This window comes from Liolophura sinensis, chromosome 4, assembly GCF_032854445.1.
Source record: "Liolophura sinensis isolate JHLJ2023 chromosome 4, CUHK_Ljap_v2, whole genome shotgun sequence".
Classification (NCBI taxonomy): Eukaryota; Metazoa; Mollusca; class Polyplacophora; order Chitonida; family Chitonidae; genus Liolophura; species Liolophura sinensis.
In genome coordinates, this window is record NC_088298.1 from 17,964,327 (window position 1) to 17,982,479 (window position 18,153).

Consider the following 18,153-nt stretch of genomic DNA (forward strand, 5'->3'; position numbering starts at 1 on the left):
CGCATGTTTTCAAAGTCGTCTGGAGAAACATTGTCGGATGAGTCAAGAATCAAAACCAAGTCTCTGGGAACTTTGATGCCAGTCACCGCCACGGGAGCCGTCGTCTTCTCTTTCTTTTCAGCGGGTCGCCTTGTACGTACTGTAAACCTGTCAGTGGCATCTGGCGCCTCTGTGCCAACTGTCTGGCCTGGTGTGCCCGTGAAAGGTTGCTGTGTTGCTTCAGGCTCTTCGAATATGTCTGTTGGTATTTCCGGTTGTCTGGGTGTGGTCTTGTCTCTTGTTACAAACGCTGTTTCTGTTGGTTGTTTTCTTGGCGCTTTTGTTGTCCTGTCTTCATCCGGGGACATTGTGGTCTTGTCTGGATACCTGTCCCTGCTAACCTCTGGTTTACCTGTGGGCTCTGATGTTACTGGCCGTCTGGGCACGCTGGTTGTCTCCCTGAAATACTCGTCAGTCTCTTCTTCCTCTTCCGTGGTGAAGGCTTCGGGCGCTGCTGTTTGTTCCGGTTTCCTTGGAGTTGCACGGGTCTTTTTGGTGGGCTCGGTCTCAACAACGTATTCATCGGTTACCCCAGGTTCTCCTGAGCCTGTAAATAAGAATCAAAACAGTTGCTTGAAAAGAAAAAGGAAATCGACACGATACAATGTTGCCATACACACAGCAAGCAACTTGTGCTCTTTTCTCCACCTTTTTTGAAAGAAATAATGCGCTGAGGCTATAGGCTTGAGTGACGTTTTGACGAGAGCATCAAGTAATTTAGCCTATTGCAGCTGCCATGGAGTGTAGATGGCACAACGGACACTATGGATATAGTCTTACCCTCAATATCATCTGTGACAGGTTGCTTTTCAGGTAATTTCGCTGGTGTGAAGGTCACTCCTGGCTCTGCTCGCGTCGTGCTTTCAGTTTTGAGGGCTAACTGAACAGTTGGTGTTGCTGCTGGCTGGGACGCCTCAGTCAGAGTTACGATTGGTCTGGCTTTAGCTGTCGTTGTTTCTCTTGGTTCAAGGGATTCCTTCTCCTCGGGGAGCATCTTTGTTGGAAGAGTCTTCCCGGGCAGATCAGTGCTGATTTCTTCCGCAGGCTTCCTGCTTTCTGTCTGTCTGCCGAGTGATGTGACCGGTTGGACAGTTTGTGCTGCTGTTGTTAACAGTGATTCTCTTGCCACTGTAAAAACAAAATTGGAAGAAATTGCAGAGATAAAAGGGATGATGTGAGCCTGTCGAAAGATGATAATTTCAATTTGCACTGCTTCCCACAGCGATTTACAAACGCTAACAAGGCTGGGAATTTACAGAAAGAAAACGCAGCATGTCTTACCTCCAAACACTGCTGAAATCAGTGGGTCCTGAACATCAGGCAAGGACTGGCTACGTCTAACCGTGAATATGTAGTCTCCAACTGGTTGGCTAACTACTTCCCTGAGCTCACGGGTGTTAGTCAGACCTACTCCAACACCGTAGACAGAAATTCCTCTTTGACGAGCAGTTCTAGCGGCAGGGACAACCCACTCAGTATTCACACTGGATTCTCCGCCTGTCACCAATACAGCAACATCTGGCACATCTTTACGGTCTCCCGAGGATAACTTAAACATGTCTTTTCTGAAAGACCTGAGAGCTCCGGCCAGATTGGCTTTGCCCCCAGTGTACTTGACCTTGTTTATCGCATCCAAGACATCGGCTTTTGTCGAATATCGATTCATCTGGAAAGGAATGTCTGTTTTTCTGCCATACGTCAATAATCCCACGCGGAGAGAACCACCGTCAATGTCTGAGGATTCGACTATTCTTCTGGCAAACACTCTCATGTTTTCAAAGTCGTCTGGAGAAACGTTGTCGGATGAGTCAAGAATCAAAACCAAGTCTCTGGGAACTTTGATGCCAGTCACCGCCACGGGAGCCGTCGTCTTCTCTTTCTTTTCAGCGGGTCGCCTTGTACGTACTGTAAACCTGTCAGTGGCATCTGGCGCCTCTGTGCCAACTGTCTGGCCTGGTGTGCCCGTGAAAGGTTGCTGTGTTGCTTCAGGCTCTTCGAATATGTCTGTTGGTATTTCCGGTTGTCTGGGTGTGGTCTTGTCTCTTGTTACAAACGCTGTTTCTGTTGGTTGTTTTCTTGGCGCTTTTGTTGTCCTGTCTTCATCCGGGGACATTGTGGTCTTGTCTGGATACCTGTCCCTGCTAACCTCTGGTTTACCTGTGGGCTCTGATGTTACTGGCCGTCTGGGCACGCTGGTTGTCTCCCTGAAATACTCGTCAGTCTCTTCTTCCTCTTCCGTGGTGAAGGCTTCGGGCGCTGCTGTTTGTTCTGGTTGCCTTGGAGTTGCACGGGTCTTTTTGGTGGGCTCGGTCTCAACAACGTATTCATCGGTTACCCCAGGTTCTCCTGAGCCTGTAAATAAGAATCAAAACAGTTGCTTGAAAAGAAAAAGGAAATCGACACGATACAATGTTGCCATACACACAGCAAGCAACTTGTGCTCTTTTCTCCACCTTTTTTGAAAGAAATAATGCGCTGAGGCTATAGGCTTGAGTGACGTTTTGACGAGAGCATCAAGTAATTTAGCCTATTGCAGCTGCCATGGAGTGTAGATGGCACAACGGACACTATGGATATAGTCTTACCCTCAATATCATCTGTGACAGGTTGCTTTTCAGGTAATTTCGCTGGTGTGAAGGTTACTCCTGGCTCTGCTCGCGTCGTGCTTTCAGTTTTGAGGGCTAACTGAACAGTTGGTGTTGCTGCTGGCTGGGACGCCTCAGTCAGAGTTACGATTGGTCTGGCTTTAGCTGTCGTTGTTTCTCTTGGTTCAAGGGATTCCTTCTCCTCGGGGAGCATCTTTGTTGGAAGAGTCTTCCCGGGCAGATCAGTGCTGATTTCTTCCGCAGGCTTCCTGCTTTCTGTCTGTCTGTCGAGTGATGTGACCGGTTGGACAGTTTGTGCTGCTGTTGTTAACAGTGATTCTCTTGCCACTGTAAAACAAAATTGGAAGAAATTGCAGAGATAAAAGGGATGATGTGAGCCTGTCGAAAGATGATAATTTCAATTTGCACTGCTTCCCACAGCGATTTACAAACGCTAACAAGGCTGGGAATTTACAGAAAGAAAACGCAGCATGTCTTACCTCCAAACACTGCTGAAATCAGTGGGTCCTGAACATCAGGCAAGGACTGGCTACGTCTAACCGTAAATATGTAGTCTCCAACTGGTTGGCTAACTACTTCCCTGAGCTCACGGGTGTTAGTCAGACCTACTCCAACACCGTAGACAGAAATTCCTCTTTGACGAGCAGTTCTAGCGGCAGGGACAACCCACTCAGTATTCACACTGGATTCTCCGCCTGTCACCAATACAGCAACATCTGGCACATCTTTACGGTCTCCCGAGGATAACTTAAACATGTCTTTTCTGAAAGACCTGAGAGCTCCGGCCAGATTGGCTTTGCCCCCAGTGTACTTGACCTTGTTTATCGCATCCAAGACATCGGCTTTTGTCGAATATCGATTCATCTGGAAAGGAATGTCTGTTTTTCTGCCATACGTCAATAATCCCACGCGGAGAGAACCACCGTCAATGTCTGAGGATTCGACTATTCTTCTGGCAAACACTCTCATGTTTTCAAAGTCGTCTGGAGAAACGTTGTCGGATGAGTCAAGAATCAAAACCAAGTCTCTGGGAACTTTGATGCCAGTCACCGCCACGGGAGCCGTCGTCTTCTCTTTCTTTTCAGCGGGTCGCCTTGTACGTACTGTAAACCTGTCAGTGGCATCTGGCGCCTCTGTGCCAACTGTCTGGCCTGGTGTGCCCGTGAAAGGTTGCTGTGTTGCTTCAGGCTCTTCGAATATGTCTGTTGGTATTTCCGGTTGTCTGGGTGTGGTCTTGTCTCTTGTTACAAACGCTGTTTCTGTTGGTTGTTTTCTTGGCGCTTTTGTTGTCCTGTCTTCATCCGGGGACATTGTGGTCTTGTCTGGATACCTGTCCCTGCTAACCTCTGGTTTACCTGTGGGCTCTGATGTTACTGGCCGTCTGGGCACGCTGGTTGTCTCCCTGAAATACTCGTCAGTCTCTTCTTCCTCTTCCGTGGTGAAGGCTTCGGGCGCTGCTGTTTGTTCCGGTTGCCTTGGAGTTGCACGGGTCTTTTTGGTGGGCTCGGTCTCAACAACGTATTCATCGGTTACCCCAGGTTCTCCTGAGCCTGTAAATAAGAATCAAAACAGTTGCTTGAAAAGAAAAAGGAAATCGACACGATACAATGTTGCCATACACACAGCAAGCAACTTGTGCTCTTTTCTCCACCTTTTTTGAAAGAAATAATGCGCTGAGGCTATAGGCTTGAGTGACGTTTTGACGAGAGCATCAAGTAATTTAGCCTATTGCAGCTGCCATGGAGTGTAGATGGCACAACGGACACTATGGATATAGTCTTACCCTCAATATCATCTGTGACAGGTTGCTTTTCAGGTAATTTCGCTGGTGTGAAGGTTACTCCTGGCTCTGCTCGCGTCGTGCTTTCAGTTTTGAGGGCTAACTGAACAGTTGGTGTTGCTGCTGGCTGGGACGCCTCAGTCAGAGTTACGATTGGTCTGGCTTTAGCTGTCGTTGTTTCTCTTGGTTCAAGGGATTCCTTCTCCTCGGGGAGCATCTTTGTTGGAAGAGTCTTCCCGGGCAGATCAGTGCTGATTTCTTCCGCAGGCTTCCTGCTTTCTATCTGTCTGTCGAGTGATGTGACCGGTTGGACAGTTTGTGCTGCTGTTGTTAACAGTGATTCTCTTGCCACTGTAAAACAAAATTGGAAGAAATTGCAGAGATAAAAGGGATGATGTGAGCCTGTCGAAAGATGATAATTTCAATTTGCACTGCTTCCCACAGCGATTTACAAACGCTAACAAGGCTGGGAATTTACAGAAAGAAAACGCAGCATGTCTTACCTCCAAACACTGCTGAAATCAGTGGGCCCTGAACATCAGGCAAGGACTGGCTACGTCTAACCGTGAATATGTAGTCTCCAACTGGTTGGCTAACTACTTCCCTGAGCTCACGGGTGTTAGTCAGACCTACTCCAACACCGTAGACAGAAATTCCTCTTTGACGAGCAGTTCTAGCGGCAGGGACAACCCACTCAGTATTCACACTGGATTCTCCGCCTGTCACCAATACAGCAACATCTGGCACATCTTTACGGTCTCCCGAGGATAACTTAAACATGTCTTTTCTGAAAGACCTGAGAGCTCCGGCCAGATTGGCTTTGCCCCCAGTGTACTTGACCTTGTTTATCGCATCCAAGACATCGGCTTTTGTCGAATATCGATTCATCTGGAAAGGAATGTCTGTTTTTCTGCCATACGTCAATAATCCCACGCGGAGAGAACCACCGTCAATGTCTGAGGATTCGACTATTCTTCTGGCAAACACTCTCATGTTTTCAAAGTCGTCTGGAGAAACGTTGTCGGATGAGTCAAGAATCAAAACCAAGTCTCTGGGAACTTTGATGCCAGTCACCGCCACGGGAGCCGTCGTCTTCTCTTTCTTTTCAGCGGGTCGCCTTGTACGTACTGTAAACCTGTCAGTGGCATCTGGCGCCTCTGTGCCAACTGTCTGGCCTGGTGTGCCCGTGAAAGGTTGCTGTGTTGCTTCAGGCTCTTCGAATATGTCTGTTGGTATTTCCGGTTGTCTGGGTGTGGTCTTGTCTCTTGTTACAAACGCTGTTTCTGTTGGTTGTTTTCTTGGCGCTTTTGTTGTCCTGTCTTCATCCGGGGACATTGTGGTCTTGTCTGGATACCTGTCCCTGCTAACCTCTGGTTTACCTGTGGGCTCTGATGTTACTGGCCGTCTGGGCACGCTGGTTGTCTCCCTGAAATACTCGTCAGTCTCTTCTTCCTCTTCCGTGGTGAAGGCTTCGGGCGCTGCTGTTTGTTCCGGTTGCCTTGGAGTTGCACGGGTCTTTTTGGTGGGCTCGGTCTCAACAACGTATTCATCGGTTACCCCAGGTTCTCCTGAGCCTGTAAATAAGAATCAAAACAGTTGCTTGAAAAGAAAAAGGAAATCGACACGATACAATGTTGCCATACACACAGCAAGCAACTTGTGCTCTTTTCTCCACCTTTTTTGAAAGAAATAATGCGCTGAGGCTATAGGCTTGAGTGACGTTTTGACGAGAGCATCAAGTAATTTAGCCTATTGCAGCTGCCATGGAGTGTAGATGGCACAACGGACACTATGGATATAGTCTTACCCTCAATATCATCTGTGACAGGTTGCTTTTCAGGTAATTTCGCTGGTGTGAAGGTCACTCCTGGCTCTGCTCGCGTCGTGCTTTCAGTTTTGAGGGCTAACTGAACAGTTGGTGTTGCTGCTGGCTGGGACGCCTCAGTCAGAGTTACGATTGGTCTGGCTTTAGCTGTCGTTGTTTCTCTTGGTTCAAGGGATTCCTTCTCCTCGGGGAGCATCTTTGTTGGAAGAGTCTTCCCGGGCAGATCAGTGCTGATTTCTTCCGCAGGCTTCCTGCTTTCTGTCTGTCTGTCGAGTGATGTGACCGGTTGGAAAGTTTGTGCTGCTGTTGTTAACAGTGATTCTCTTGCCACTGTAAAACAAAATTGGAAGAAATTGCAGAGATAAAAGGGATGATGTGAGCCTGTCGAAAGATGATAATTTCAATTTGCACTGCTTCCCACAGCGATTTACAAACGCTAACAAGGCTGGGAATTTACAGAAAGAAAACGCAGCATGTCTTACCTCCAAACACTGCTGAAATCAGTGGGCCCTGAACATCAGGCAAGGACTGGCTACGTCTAACCGTGAATATGTAGTCTCCAACTGGTTGGCTAACTACTTCCCTGAGCTCACGGGTGTTAGTCAGACCTACTCCAACACCGTAGACAGAAATTCCTCTTTGACGAGCAGTTCTAGCGGCAGGGACAACCCACTCAGTATTCACACTGGATTCTCCGCCTGTCACCAATACAGCAACATCTGGCACATCTTTACGGTCTCCCGAGGATAACTTAAACATGTCTTTTCTGAAAGACCTGAGAGCTCCGGCCAGATTGGCTTTGCCCCCAGTGTACTTGACCTTGTTTATCGCATCCAAGACATCGGCTTTTGTCGAATATCGATTCATCTGGAAAGGAATGTCTGTTTTTCTGCCATACGTCAATAATCCCACGCGGAGAGAACCACCGTCAATGTCTGAGGATTCGACTATTCTTCTGGCAAACACTCGCATGTTTTCAAAGTCGTCTGGAGAAACGTTGTCGGATGAGTCAAGAATCAAAACCAAGTCTCTGGGAACTTTGATGCCAGTCACCGCCACGGGAGCCGTCGTCTTCTCTTTCTTTTCAGCGGGTCGTCTTGTACGTACTGTAAACCTGTCAGTGGCATCTGGCGCCTCTGTGCCAACTGTCTGGCCTGGTGTGCCCGTGAAAGGTTGCTGTGTTGCTTCAGGCTCTTCGAATATGTCTGTTGGTATTTCCGGTTGTCTGGGTGTGGTCTTGTCTCTTGTTACAAACGCTGTTTCTGTTGGTTGTTTTCTTGGCGCTTTTGTTGTCCTGTCTTCATCCGGGGACATTGTGGTCTTGTCTGGATACCTGTCCCTGCTAACCTCTGGTTTACCTGTGGGCTCTGATGTTACTGGCCGTCTGGGCACGCTGGTTGTCTCCCTGAAATACTCGTCAGTCTCTTCTTCCTCTTCCGTGGTGAAGGCTTCGGGCGCTGCTGTTTGTTCCGGTTGCCTTGGAGTTGCACGGGTCTTTTTGGTGGGCTCGGTCTCAACAACGTATTCATCGGTTACCCCAGGTTCTCCTGAGCCTGTAAATAAGAATCAAAACAGTTGCTTGAAAAGAAAAAGGAAATCGACACGATACAATGTTGCCATACACACAGCAAGCAACTTGTGCTCTTTTCTCCACCTTTTTTGAAAGAAATAATGCGCTGAGGCTATAGGCTTGAGTGACGTTTTGACGAGAGCATCAAGTAATTTAGCCTATTGCAGCTGCCATGGAGTGGAGATGGCACAACGGACACTATGGATATAGTCTTACCCTCAATATCATCTGTGACAGGTTGCTTTTCAGGTAATTTCGCTGGTGTGAAGGTCACTCCTGGCTCTGCTCGCGTCGTGCTTTCAGTTTTGAGGGCTAACTGAACAGTTGGTGTTGCTGCTGGCTGGGACGCCTCAGTCAGAGTTACGATTGGTCTGGCTTTAGCTGTCGTTGTTTCTCTTGGTTCAAGGGATTCCTTCTCCTCGGGGAGCATCTTTGTTGGAAGAGTCTTCCCGGGCAGATCAGTGCTGATTTCTTCCGCAGGCTTCCTGCTTTCTGTCTGTCTGTCGAGTGATGTGACCGGTTGGACAGTTTGTGCTGCTGTTGTTAACAGTGATTCTCTTGCCACTGTAAAACAAAATTGGAAGAAATTGCAGAGATCAAAGGGATGATGTGAGCCTGTCGAAAGATGATAATTTCAATTTGCACTGCTTCCCACAGCGATTTACAAACGCTAACAAGGCTGGGAATTTACAGAAAGAAAACGCAGCATGTCTTACCTCCAAACACTGCTGAAATCAGTGGGCCCTGAACATCAGGCAAGGACTGGCTACGTCTAACCGTGAATATGTAGTCTCCAACTGGTTGGCTAACTACTTCCCTGAGCTCACGGGTGTTAGTCAGACCTACTCCAACACCGTAGACAGAAATTCCTCTTTGACGAGCAGTTCTAGCGGCAGGGACAACCCACTCAGTATTCACACTGGATTCTCCGCCTGTCACCAATACAGCAACATCTGGCACATCTTTACGGTCTCCCGAGGATAACTTAAACATGTCTTTTCTGAAAGACCTGAGAGCTCCGGCCAGATTGGCTTTGCCCCCAGTGTACTTGACCTTGTTTATCGCATCCAAGACATCGGCTTTTGTCGAATATCGATTCATCTGGAAAGGAATGTCTGTTTTTCTGCCATACGTCAATAATCCCACGCGGAGAGAACCACCGTCAATGTCTGAGGATTCGACTATTCTTCTGGCAAACACTCTCATGTTTTCAAAGTCGTCTGGAGAAACGTTGTCGGATGAGTCAAGAATCAAAACCAAGTCTCTGGGAACTTTGATGCCAGTCACCGCCACGGGAGCCGTCGTCTTCTCTTTCTTTTCAGCGGGTCGCCTTGTACGTACTGTAAACCTGTCAGTGGCATCTGGCGCCTCTGTGCCAACTGTCTGGCCTGGTGTGCCCGTGAAAGGTTGCTGTGTTGCTTCAGGCTCTTCGAATATGTCTGTTGGTATTTCCGGTTGTCTGGGTGTGGTCTTGTCTCTTGTTACAAACGCTGTTTCTGTTGGTTGTTTTCTTGGCGCTTTTGTTGTCCTGTCTTCATCCGGGGACATTGTGGTCTTGTCTGGATACCTGTCCCTGCTAACCTCTGGTTTACCTGTGGGCTCTGATGTTACTGGCCGTCTGGGCACGCTGGTTGTCTCCCTGAAATACTCGTCAGTCTCTTCTTCCTCTTCCGTGGTGAAGGCTTCGGGCGCTGCTGTTTGTTCCGGTTTCCTTGGAGTTGCACGGGTCTTTTTGGTGGGCTCGGTCTCAACAACGTATTCATCGGTTACCCCAGGTTCTCCTGAGCCTGTAAATAAGAATCAAAACAGTTGCTTGAAAAGAAAAAGGAAATCGACACGATACAATGTTGCCATACACACAGCAAGCAACTTGTGCTCTTTTCTCCACCTTTTTTGAAAGAAATAATGCGCTGAGGCTATAGGCTTGAGTGACGTTTTGACGAGAGCATCAAGTAATTTAGCCTATTGCAGCTGCCATGGAGTGGAGATGGCACAACGGACACTATGGATATAGTCTTACCCTCAATATCATCTGTGACAGGTTGCTTTTCAGGTAATTTCGCTGGTGTGAAGGTCACTCCTGGCTCTGCTCGCGTCGTGCTTTCAGTTTTGAGGGCTAACTGAACAGTTGGTGTTGCTGCTGGCTGGGACGCCTCAGTCAGAGTTACGATTGGTCTGGCTTTAGCTGTCGTTGTTTCTCTTGGTTCAAGGGATTCCTTCTCCTCGGGGAGCATCTTTGTTGGAAGAGTCTTCCCGGGCAGATCAGTGCTGATTTCTTCCGCAGGCTTCCTGCTTTCTGTCTGTCTGTCGAGTGATGTGACCGGTTGGACAGTTTGTGCTGCTGTTGTTAACAGTGATTCTCTTGCCACTGTAAAACAAAATTGGAAGAAATTGCAGAGATCAAAGGGATGATGTGAGCCTGTCGAAAGATGATAATTTCAATTTGCACTGCTTCCCACAGCGATTTACAAACGCTAACAAGGCTGGGAATTTACAGAAAGAAAACGCAGCATGTCTTACCTCCAAACACTGCTGAAATCAGTGGGCCCTGAACATCAGGCAAGGACTGGCTACGTCTAACCGTGAATATGTAGTCTCCAACTGGTTGGCTAACTACTTCCCTGAGCTCACGGGTGTTAGTCAGACCTACTCCAACACCGTAGACAGAAATTCCTCTTTGACGAGCAGTTCTAGCGGCAGGGACAACCCACTCAGTATTCACACTGGATTCTCCGCCTGTCACCAATACAGCAACATCTGGCACATCTTTACGGTCTCCCGAGGATAACTTAAACATGTCTTTTCTGAAAGACCTGAGAGCTCCGGCCAGATTGGCTTTGCCCCCAGTGTACTTGACCTTGTTTATCGCATCCAAGACATCGGCTTTTGTCGAATATCGAATCATCTGGAAAGGAATGTCTGTTTTTCTGCCATACGTCAATAATCCCACGCGGAGAGAACCACCGTCAATGTCTGAGGATTCGACTATTCTTCTGGCAAACACTCTCATGTTTTCAAAGTCGTCTGGAGAAACGTTGTCGGATGAGTCAAGAATCAAAACCAAGTCTCTGGGAACTTTGATGCCAGTCACCGCCACGGGAGCCGTCGTCTTCTCTTTCTCTTCAGCGGGTCGCCTTGTACGTACTGTAAACCTGTCAGTGGCATCTGGCGCCTCTGTGCCAACTGTCTGGCCTGGTGTGCCCGTGAAAGGTTGCTGTGTTGCTTCAGGCTCTTCGAATATGTCTGTTGGTATTTCCGGTTGTCTGGGTGTGGTCTTGTCTCTTGTTACAAACGCTGTTTCTGTTGGTTGTTTTCTTGGCGCTTTTGTTGTCCTGTCTTCATCCGGGGACATTGTGGTCTTGTCTGGATACCTGTCCCTGCTAACCTCTGGTTTACCTGTGGGCTCTGATGTTACTGGCCGTCTGGGCACGCTGGTTGTCTCCCTGAAATACTCGTCAGTCTCTTCTTCCTCTTCCGTGGTGAAGGCTTCGGGCGCTGCTGTTTGTTCCGGTTTCCTTGGAGTTGCACGGGTCTTTTTGGTGGGCTCGGTCTCAACAACGTATTCATCGGTTACCCCAGGTTCTCCTGAGCCTGTAAATAAGAATCAAAACAGTTGCTTGAAAAGAAAAAGGAAATCGACACGATACAATGTTGCCATACACACAGCAAGCAACTTGTGCTCTTTTCTCCACCTTTTTTGAAAGAAATAATGCGCTGAGGCTATAGGCTTGAGTGACGTTTTGACGAGAGCATCAAGTAATTTAGCCTGTTGCAGCTGCCATGGAGTGGAGATGGCACAACGGACACTATGGATATAGTCTTACCCTCAATATCATCTGTGACAGGTTGCTTTTCAGGTAATTTCGCTGGTGTGAAGGTCACTCCTGGCTCTGCTCGCGTCGTGCTTTCAGTTTTGAGGGCTAACTGAACAGTTGGTGTTGCTGCTGGCTGGGACGCCTCAGTCAGAGTTACGATTGGTCTGGCTTTAGCTGTCGTTGTTTCTCTTGGTTCAAGGGATTCCTTCTCCTCGGGGAGCATCTTTGTTGGAAGAGTCTTCCCGGGCAGATCAGTGCTGATTTCTTCCGCAGGCTTCCTGCTTTCTGTCTGTCTGTCGAGTGATGTGACCGGTTGGACAGTTTGTGCTGCTGTTGTTAACAGTGATTCTCTTGCCACTGTAAAACAAAATTGGAAGAAATTGCAGAGATAAAAGGGATGATGTGAGCCTGTCGAAAGATGATAATTTCAATTTGCACTGCTTCCCACAGCGATTTACAAACGCTAACAAGGCTGGGAATTTACAGAAAGAAAACGCAGCATGTCTTACCTCCAAACACTGCTGAAATCAGTGGGCCCTGAACATCAGGCAAGGACTGGCTACGTCTAACCGTGAATATGTAGTCTCCAACTGGTTGGCTAACTACTTCCCTGAGCTCACGGGTGTTAGTCAGACCTACTCCAACACCGTAGACAGAAATTCCTCTTTGACGAGCAGTTCTAGCGGCAGGGACAACCCACTCAGTATTCACACTGGATTCTCCGCCTGTCACCAATACAGCAACATCTGGCACATCTTTACGGTCTCCCGAGGATAACTTAAACATGTCTTTTCTGAAAGACCTGAGAGCTCCGGCCAGATTGGCTTTGCCCCCAGTGTACTTGACCTTGTTTATCGCATCCAAGACATCGGCTTTTGTCGAATATCGAATCATCTGGAAAGGAATGTCTGTTTTTCTGCCATACGTCAATAATCCCACGCGGAGAGAACCACCGTCAATGTCTGAGGATTCGACTATTCTTCTGGCAAACACTCTCATGTTTTCAAAGTCGTCTGGAGAAACGTTGTCGGATGAGTCAAGAATCAAAACCAAGTCTCTGGGAACTTTGATGCCAGTCACCGCCACGGGAGCCGTCGTCTTCTCTTTCTCTTCAGCGGGTCTTCTTGTACGTACTGTAAACCTGTCAGTGGCATCTGGCGCCTCTGTGCCAACTGTCTGGCCTGGTGTGCCCGTGAAAGGTTGCTGTGTTGCTTCAGGCTCTTCGAATATGTCTGTTGGTATTTCCGGTTGTCTGGGTGTGGTCTTGTCTCTTGTTACAAACGCTGTTTCTGTTGGTTGTTTTCTTGGCGCTTTTGTTGTCCTGTCTTCATCCGGGGACATTGTGGTCTTGTCTGGATACCTGTCCCTGCTAACCTCTGGTTTACCTGTGGGCTCTGATGTTACTGGCCGTCTGGGCACGCTGGTTGTCTCCCTGAAATACTCGTCAGTCTCTTCTTCCTCTTCCGTGGTGAAGGCTTCGGGCGCTGCTGTTTGTTCCGGTTGCCTTGGAGTTGCACGGGTCTTTTTGGTGGGCTCGGTCTCAACAACGTATTCATCGGTTACCCCAGGTTCTCCTGAGCCTGTAAATAAGAATCAAAACAGTTGCTTGAAAAGAAAAAGGAAATCGACACGATACAATGTTGCCATACACACAGCAAGCAACTTGTGCTCTTTTCTCCACCTTTTTTGAAAGAAATAATGCGCTGAGGCTATAGGCTTGAGTGACGTTTTGACGAGAGCATCAAGTAATTTAGCCTATTGCAGCTGCCATGGAGTGTAGATGGCACAACGGACACTATGGATATAGTCTTACCCTCAATATCATCTGTGACAGGTTGCTTTTCAGGTAATTTCGCTGGTGTGAAGGTCACTCCTGGCTCTGCTCGCGTCGTGCTTTCAGTTTTGAGGGCTAACTGAACAGTTGGTGTTGCTGCTGGCTGGGACGCCTCAGTCAGAGTTACGATTGGTCTGGCTTTAGCTGTCGTTGTTTCTCTTGGTTCAAGGGATTCCTTCTCCTCGGGGAGCATCTTTGTTGGAAGAGTCTTCCCGGGCAGATCAGTGCTGATTTCTTCCGCAGGCTTCCTGCTTTCTGTCTGTCTGTCGAGTGATGTGACCGGTTGGACAGTTTGTGCTGCTGTTGTTAACAGTGATTCTCTTGCCACTGTAAAACAAAATTGGAAGAAATTGCAGAGATAAAAGGGATGATGTGAGCCTGTCGAAAGATGATAATTTCAATTTGCACTGCTTCCCACAGCGATTTACAAACGCTAACAAGGCTGGGAATTTACAGAAAGAAAACGCAGCATGTCTTACCTCCAAACACTGCTGAAATCAGTGGGCCCTGAACATCAGGCAAGGACTGGCTACGTCTAACCGTGAATATGTAGTCTCCAACTGGTTGGCTAACTACTTCCCTGAGCTCACGGGTGTTAGTCAGACCTACTCCAACACCGTAGACAGAAATTCCTCTTTGACGAGCAGTTCTAGCGGCAGGGACAACCCACTCAGTATTCACACTGGATTCTCCGCCTGTCATCAATACAGCAGCATCTGGCACATCTTTACGGTCTCCCGAGGATAACTTAAACATGTCTTTTCTGAAAGACCTGAGAGCTCCGGCCAGATTGGCTTTGCCCCCAGTGTACTTGACCTTGTTTATCGCATCCAAGACATCGGCTTTTGTCGAATATCGATTCATCTGGAAAGGAATGTCTGTTTTTCTGCCATACGTCAATAATCCCACGCGGAGAGAACCACCGTCAATGTCTGAGGATTCGACTATTCTTCTGGCAAACACTCGCATGTTTTCAAAGTCGTCTGGAGAAACGTTGTCGGATGAGTCAAGAATCAAAACCAAGTCTCTGGGAACTTTGATGCCAGTCACCGCCACGGGAGCCGTCGTCTTCTCTTTCTTTTCAGCGGGTCGTCTTGTACGTACTGTAAACCTGTCAGTGGCATCTGGCGCCTCTGTGCCAACTGTCTGGCCTGGTGTGCCCGTGAAAGGTTGCTGTGTTGCTTCAGGCTCTTCGAATATGTCTGTTGGTATTTCCGGTTGTCTGGGTGTGGTCTTGTCTCTTGTTACAAACGCTGTTTCTGTTGGTTGTTTTCTTGGCGCTTTTGTTGTCCTGTCTTCATCCGGGGACATTGTGGTCTTGTCTGGATACCTGTCCCTGCTAACCTCTGGTTTACCTGTGGGCTCTGATGTTACTGGCCGTCTGGGCACGCTGGTTGTCTCCCTGAAATACTCGTCAGTCTCTTCTTCCTCTTCCGTGGTGAAGGCTTCGGGCGCTGCTGTTTGTTCCGGTTGCCTTGGAGTTGCACGGGTCTTTTTGGTGGGCTCGGTCTCAACAACGTATTCATCGGTTACCCCAGGTTCTCCTGAGCCTGTAAATAAGAATCAAAACAGTTGCTTGAAAAGAAAAAGGAAATCGACACGATACAATGTTGCCATACACACAGCAAGCAACTTGTGCTCTTTTCTCCACCTTTTTTGAAAGAAATAATGCGCTGAGGCTATAGGCTTGAGTGACGTTTTGACGAGAGCATCAAGTAATTTAGCCTATTGCAGCTGCCATGGAGTGGAGATGGCACAACGGACACTATGGATATAGTCTTACCCTCAATATCATCTGTGACAGGTTGCTTTTCAGGTAATTTCGCTGGTGTGAAGGTCACTCCTGGCTCTGCTCGCGTCGTGCTTTCAGTTTTGAGGGCTAACTGAACAGTTGGTGTTGCTGCTGGCTGGGACGCCTCAGTCAGAGTTACGATTGGTCTGGCTTTAGCTGTCGTTGTTTCTCTTGGTTCAAGGGATTCCTTCTCCTCGGGGAGCATCTTTGTTGGAAGAGTCTTCCCGGGCAGATCAGTGCTGATTTCTTCCGCAGGCTTCCTGCTTTCTGTCTGTCTGTCGAGTGATGTGACCGGTTGGACAGTTTGTGCTGCTGTTGTTAACAGTGATTCTCTTGCCACTGTAAAACAAAATTGGAAGAAATTGCAGAGATAAAGGGGATGATGTGAGCCTGTCGAAAGATGATAATTTCAATTTGCACTGCTTCCCACAGCGATTTACAAACGCTAACAAGGCTGGGAATTTACAGAAAGAAAACGCAGCATGTCTTACCTCCAAACACTGCTGAAATCAGTGGGCCCTGAACATCAGGCAAGGACTGGCTACGTCTAACCGTGAATATGTAGTCTCCAACTGGTTGGCTAACTACTTCCCTGAGCTCACGGGTGTTAGTCAGACCTACTCCAACACCGTAGACAGAAATTCCTCTTTGACGAGCAGTTCTAGCGGCAGGGACAACCCACTCAGTATTCACACTGGATTCTCCGCCTGTCACCAATACAGCAACATCTGGCACATCTTTACGGTCTCCCGAGGATAACTTAAACATGTCTTTTCTGAAAGACCTGAGAGCTCCGGCCAGATTGGCTTTGCCCCCAGTGTACTTGACCTTGTTTATCGCATCCAAGACATCGGCTTTTGTCGAATATCGAATCATCTGGAAAGGAATGTCTGTTTTTTCTGCCATACGTCAATAATCCCACGCGGAGAGAACCACCGTCAATGTCTGAGGATTCGACTATTCTTCTGGCAAACACTCTCATGTTTTCAAAGTCGTCTGGAGAAACGTTGTCGGATGAGTCAAGAATCAAAACCAAGTCTCTGGGAACTTTGATGCCAGTCACCGCCACGGGAGCCGTCGTCTTCTCTTTCTCTTCAGCGGGTCTTCTTGTACGTACTGTAAACCTGTCAGTGGCATCTGGCGCCTCTGTGCCAACTGTCTGGCCTGGTGTGCCCGTGAAAGGTTGCTGTGTTGCTTCAGGCTCTTCGAATATGTCTGTTGGTATTTCCGGTTGTCTGGGTGTGGTCTTGTCTCTTGTTACAAACGCTGTTTCTGTTGGTTGTTTTCTTGGCGCTTTTGTTGTCCTGTCTTCATCCGGGGACATTGTGGTCTTGTCTGGATACCTGTCCCTGCTAACCTCTGGTTTACCTGTGGGCTCTGATGTTACTGGCCGTCTGGGCACGCTGGTTGTCTCCCTGAAATACTCGTCAGTCTCTTCTTCCTCTTCCGTGGTGAAGGCTTCGGGCGCTGCTGTTTGTTCCGGTTGCCTTGGAGTTGCACGGGTCTTTTTGGTGGGCTCGGTCTCAACAACGTATTCATCGGTTACCCCAGGTTCTCCTGAGCCTGTAAATAAGAATCAAAACAGTTGCTTGAAAAGAAAAAGGAAATCGACACGATACAATGTTGCCATACACACAGCAAGCAACTTGTGCTCTTTTCTCCACCTTTTTTGAAAGAAATAATGCGCTGAGGCTATAGGCTTGAGTGACGTTTTGACGAGAGCATCAAGTAATTTAGCCTATTGCAGCTGCCATGGAGTGTAGATGGCACAACGGACACTATGGATATAGTCTTACCCTCAATATCATCTGTGACAGGTTGCTTTTCAGGTAATTTCGCTGGTGTGAAGGTCACTCCTGGCTCTGCTCGCGTCGTGCTTTCAGTTTTGAGGGCTAACTGAACAGTTGGTGTTGCTGCTGGCTGGGACGCCTCAGTCAGAGTTACGATTGGTCTGGCTTTAGCTGTCGTTGTTTCTCTTGGTTCAAGGGATTCCTTCTCCTCGGGGAGCATCTTTGTTGGAAGAGTCTTCCCGGGCAGATCAGTGCTGATTTCTTCCGCAGGCTTCCTGCTTTCTGTCTGTCTGTCGAGTGATGTGACCGGTTGGACAGTTTGTGCTGCTGTTGTTAACAGTGATTCTCTTGCCACTGTAAAACAAAATTGGAAGAAATTGCAGAGATAAAAGGGATGATGTGAGCCTGTCGAAAGATGATAATTTCAATTTGCACTGCTTCCCACAGCGATTTACAAACGCTAACAAGGCTGGGAATTTACAGAAAGAAAACGCAGCATGTCTTACCTCCAAACACTGCTGAAATCAGTGGGCCCTGAACATCAGGCAAGGACTGGCTACGTCTAACCGTGAATATGTAGTCTCCAACTGGTTGGCTAACTACTTCCCTGAGCTCACGGGTGTTAGTCAGACCTACTCCAACACCGTAGACAGAAATTCCTCTTTGACGAGCAGTTCTAGCGGCAGGGACAACCCACTCAGTATTCACACTGGATTCTCCGCCTGTCACCAATACAGCAACATCTGGCACATCTTTACGGTCTCCCGAGGATAACTTAAACATGTCTTTTCTGAAAGACCTGAGAGCTCCGGCCAGATTGGCTTTGCCCCCAGTGTACTTGACCTTGTTTATCGCATCCAAGACATCGGCTTTTGTCGAATATCGATTCATCTGGAAAGGAATGTCTGTTTTTCTGCCATACGTCAATAATCCCACGCGGAGAGAACCACCGTCAATGTCTGAGGATTCGACTATTCTTCTGGCAAACACTCGCATGTTTTCAAAGTCGTCTGGAGAAACGTTGTCGGATGAGTCAAGAATCAAAACCAAGTCTCTGGGAACTTTGATGCCAGTCACCGCCACGGGAGCCGTCGTCTTCTCT

The 18,153-nt window shown here is 48.1% G+C and overlaps 1 protein-coding gene across 1 annotated transcript in view; it reads right to left on the bottom strand.

The window, feature by feature from the left end:
* Window positions 1-18,153, bottom strand: part of LOC135464480 (proteoglycan 4-like) — a 28,476-nt gene that overhangs the window by 1,067 nt on the left and 9,256 nt on the right. The window contains exons 6-18 of the mRNA XM_064741905.1: window positions 17,766-17,825; window positions 12,589-12,838; window positions 11,236-11,411; window positions 10,785-11,034; window positions 9,432-9,607; window positions 8,913-8,963; window positions 8,646-8,693; window positions 6,941-6,991; window positions 5,059-5,187; window positions 4,530-4,708; window positions 3,125-3,294; window positions 2,233-2,391; window positions 411-586 (exon numbers count right to left, since the gene is read on the bottom strand). Of these exons, the coding sequence (XP_064597975.1) occupies window positions 411-586; window positions 2,233-2,391; window positions 3,125-3,294; window positions 4,530-4,708; window positions 5,059-5,187; window positions 6,941-6,991; window positions 8,646-8,693; window positions 8,913-8,963; window positions 9,432-9,607; window positions 10,785-11,034; window positions 11,236-11,411; window positions 12,589-12,838; window positions 17,766-17,825 (1,875 nt within the window). The remainder of the gene's footprint in view (window positions 1-410; window positions 587-2,232; window positions 2,392-3,124; window positions 3,295-4,529; window positions 4,709-5,058; window positions 5,188-6,940; window positions 6,992-8,645; window positions 8,694-8,912; window positions 8,964-9,431; window positions 9,608-10,784; window positions 11,035-11,235; window positions 11,412-12,588; window positions 12,839-17,765; window positions 17,826-18,153) is intronic.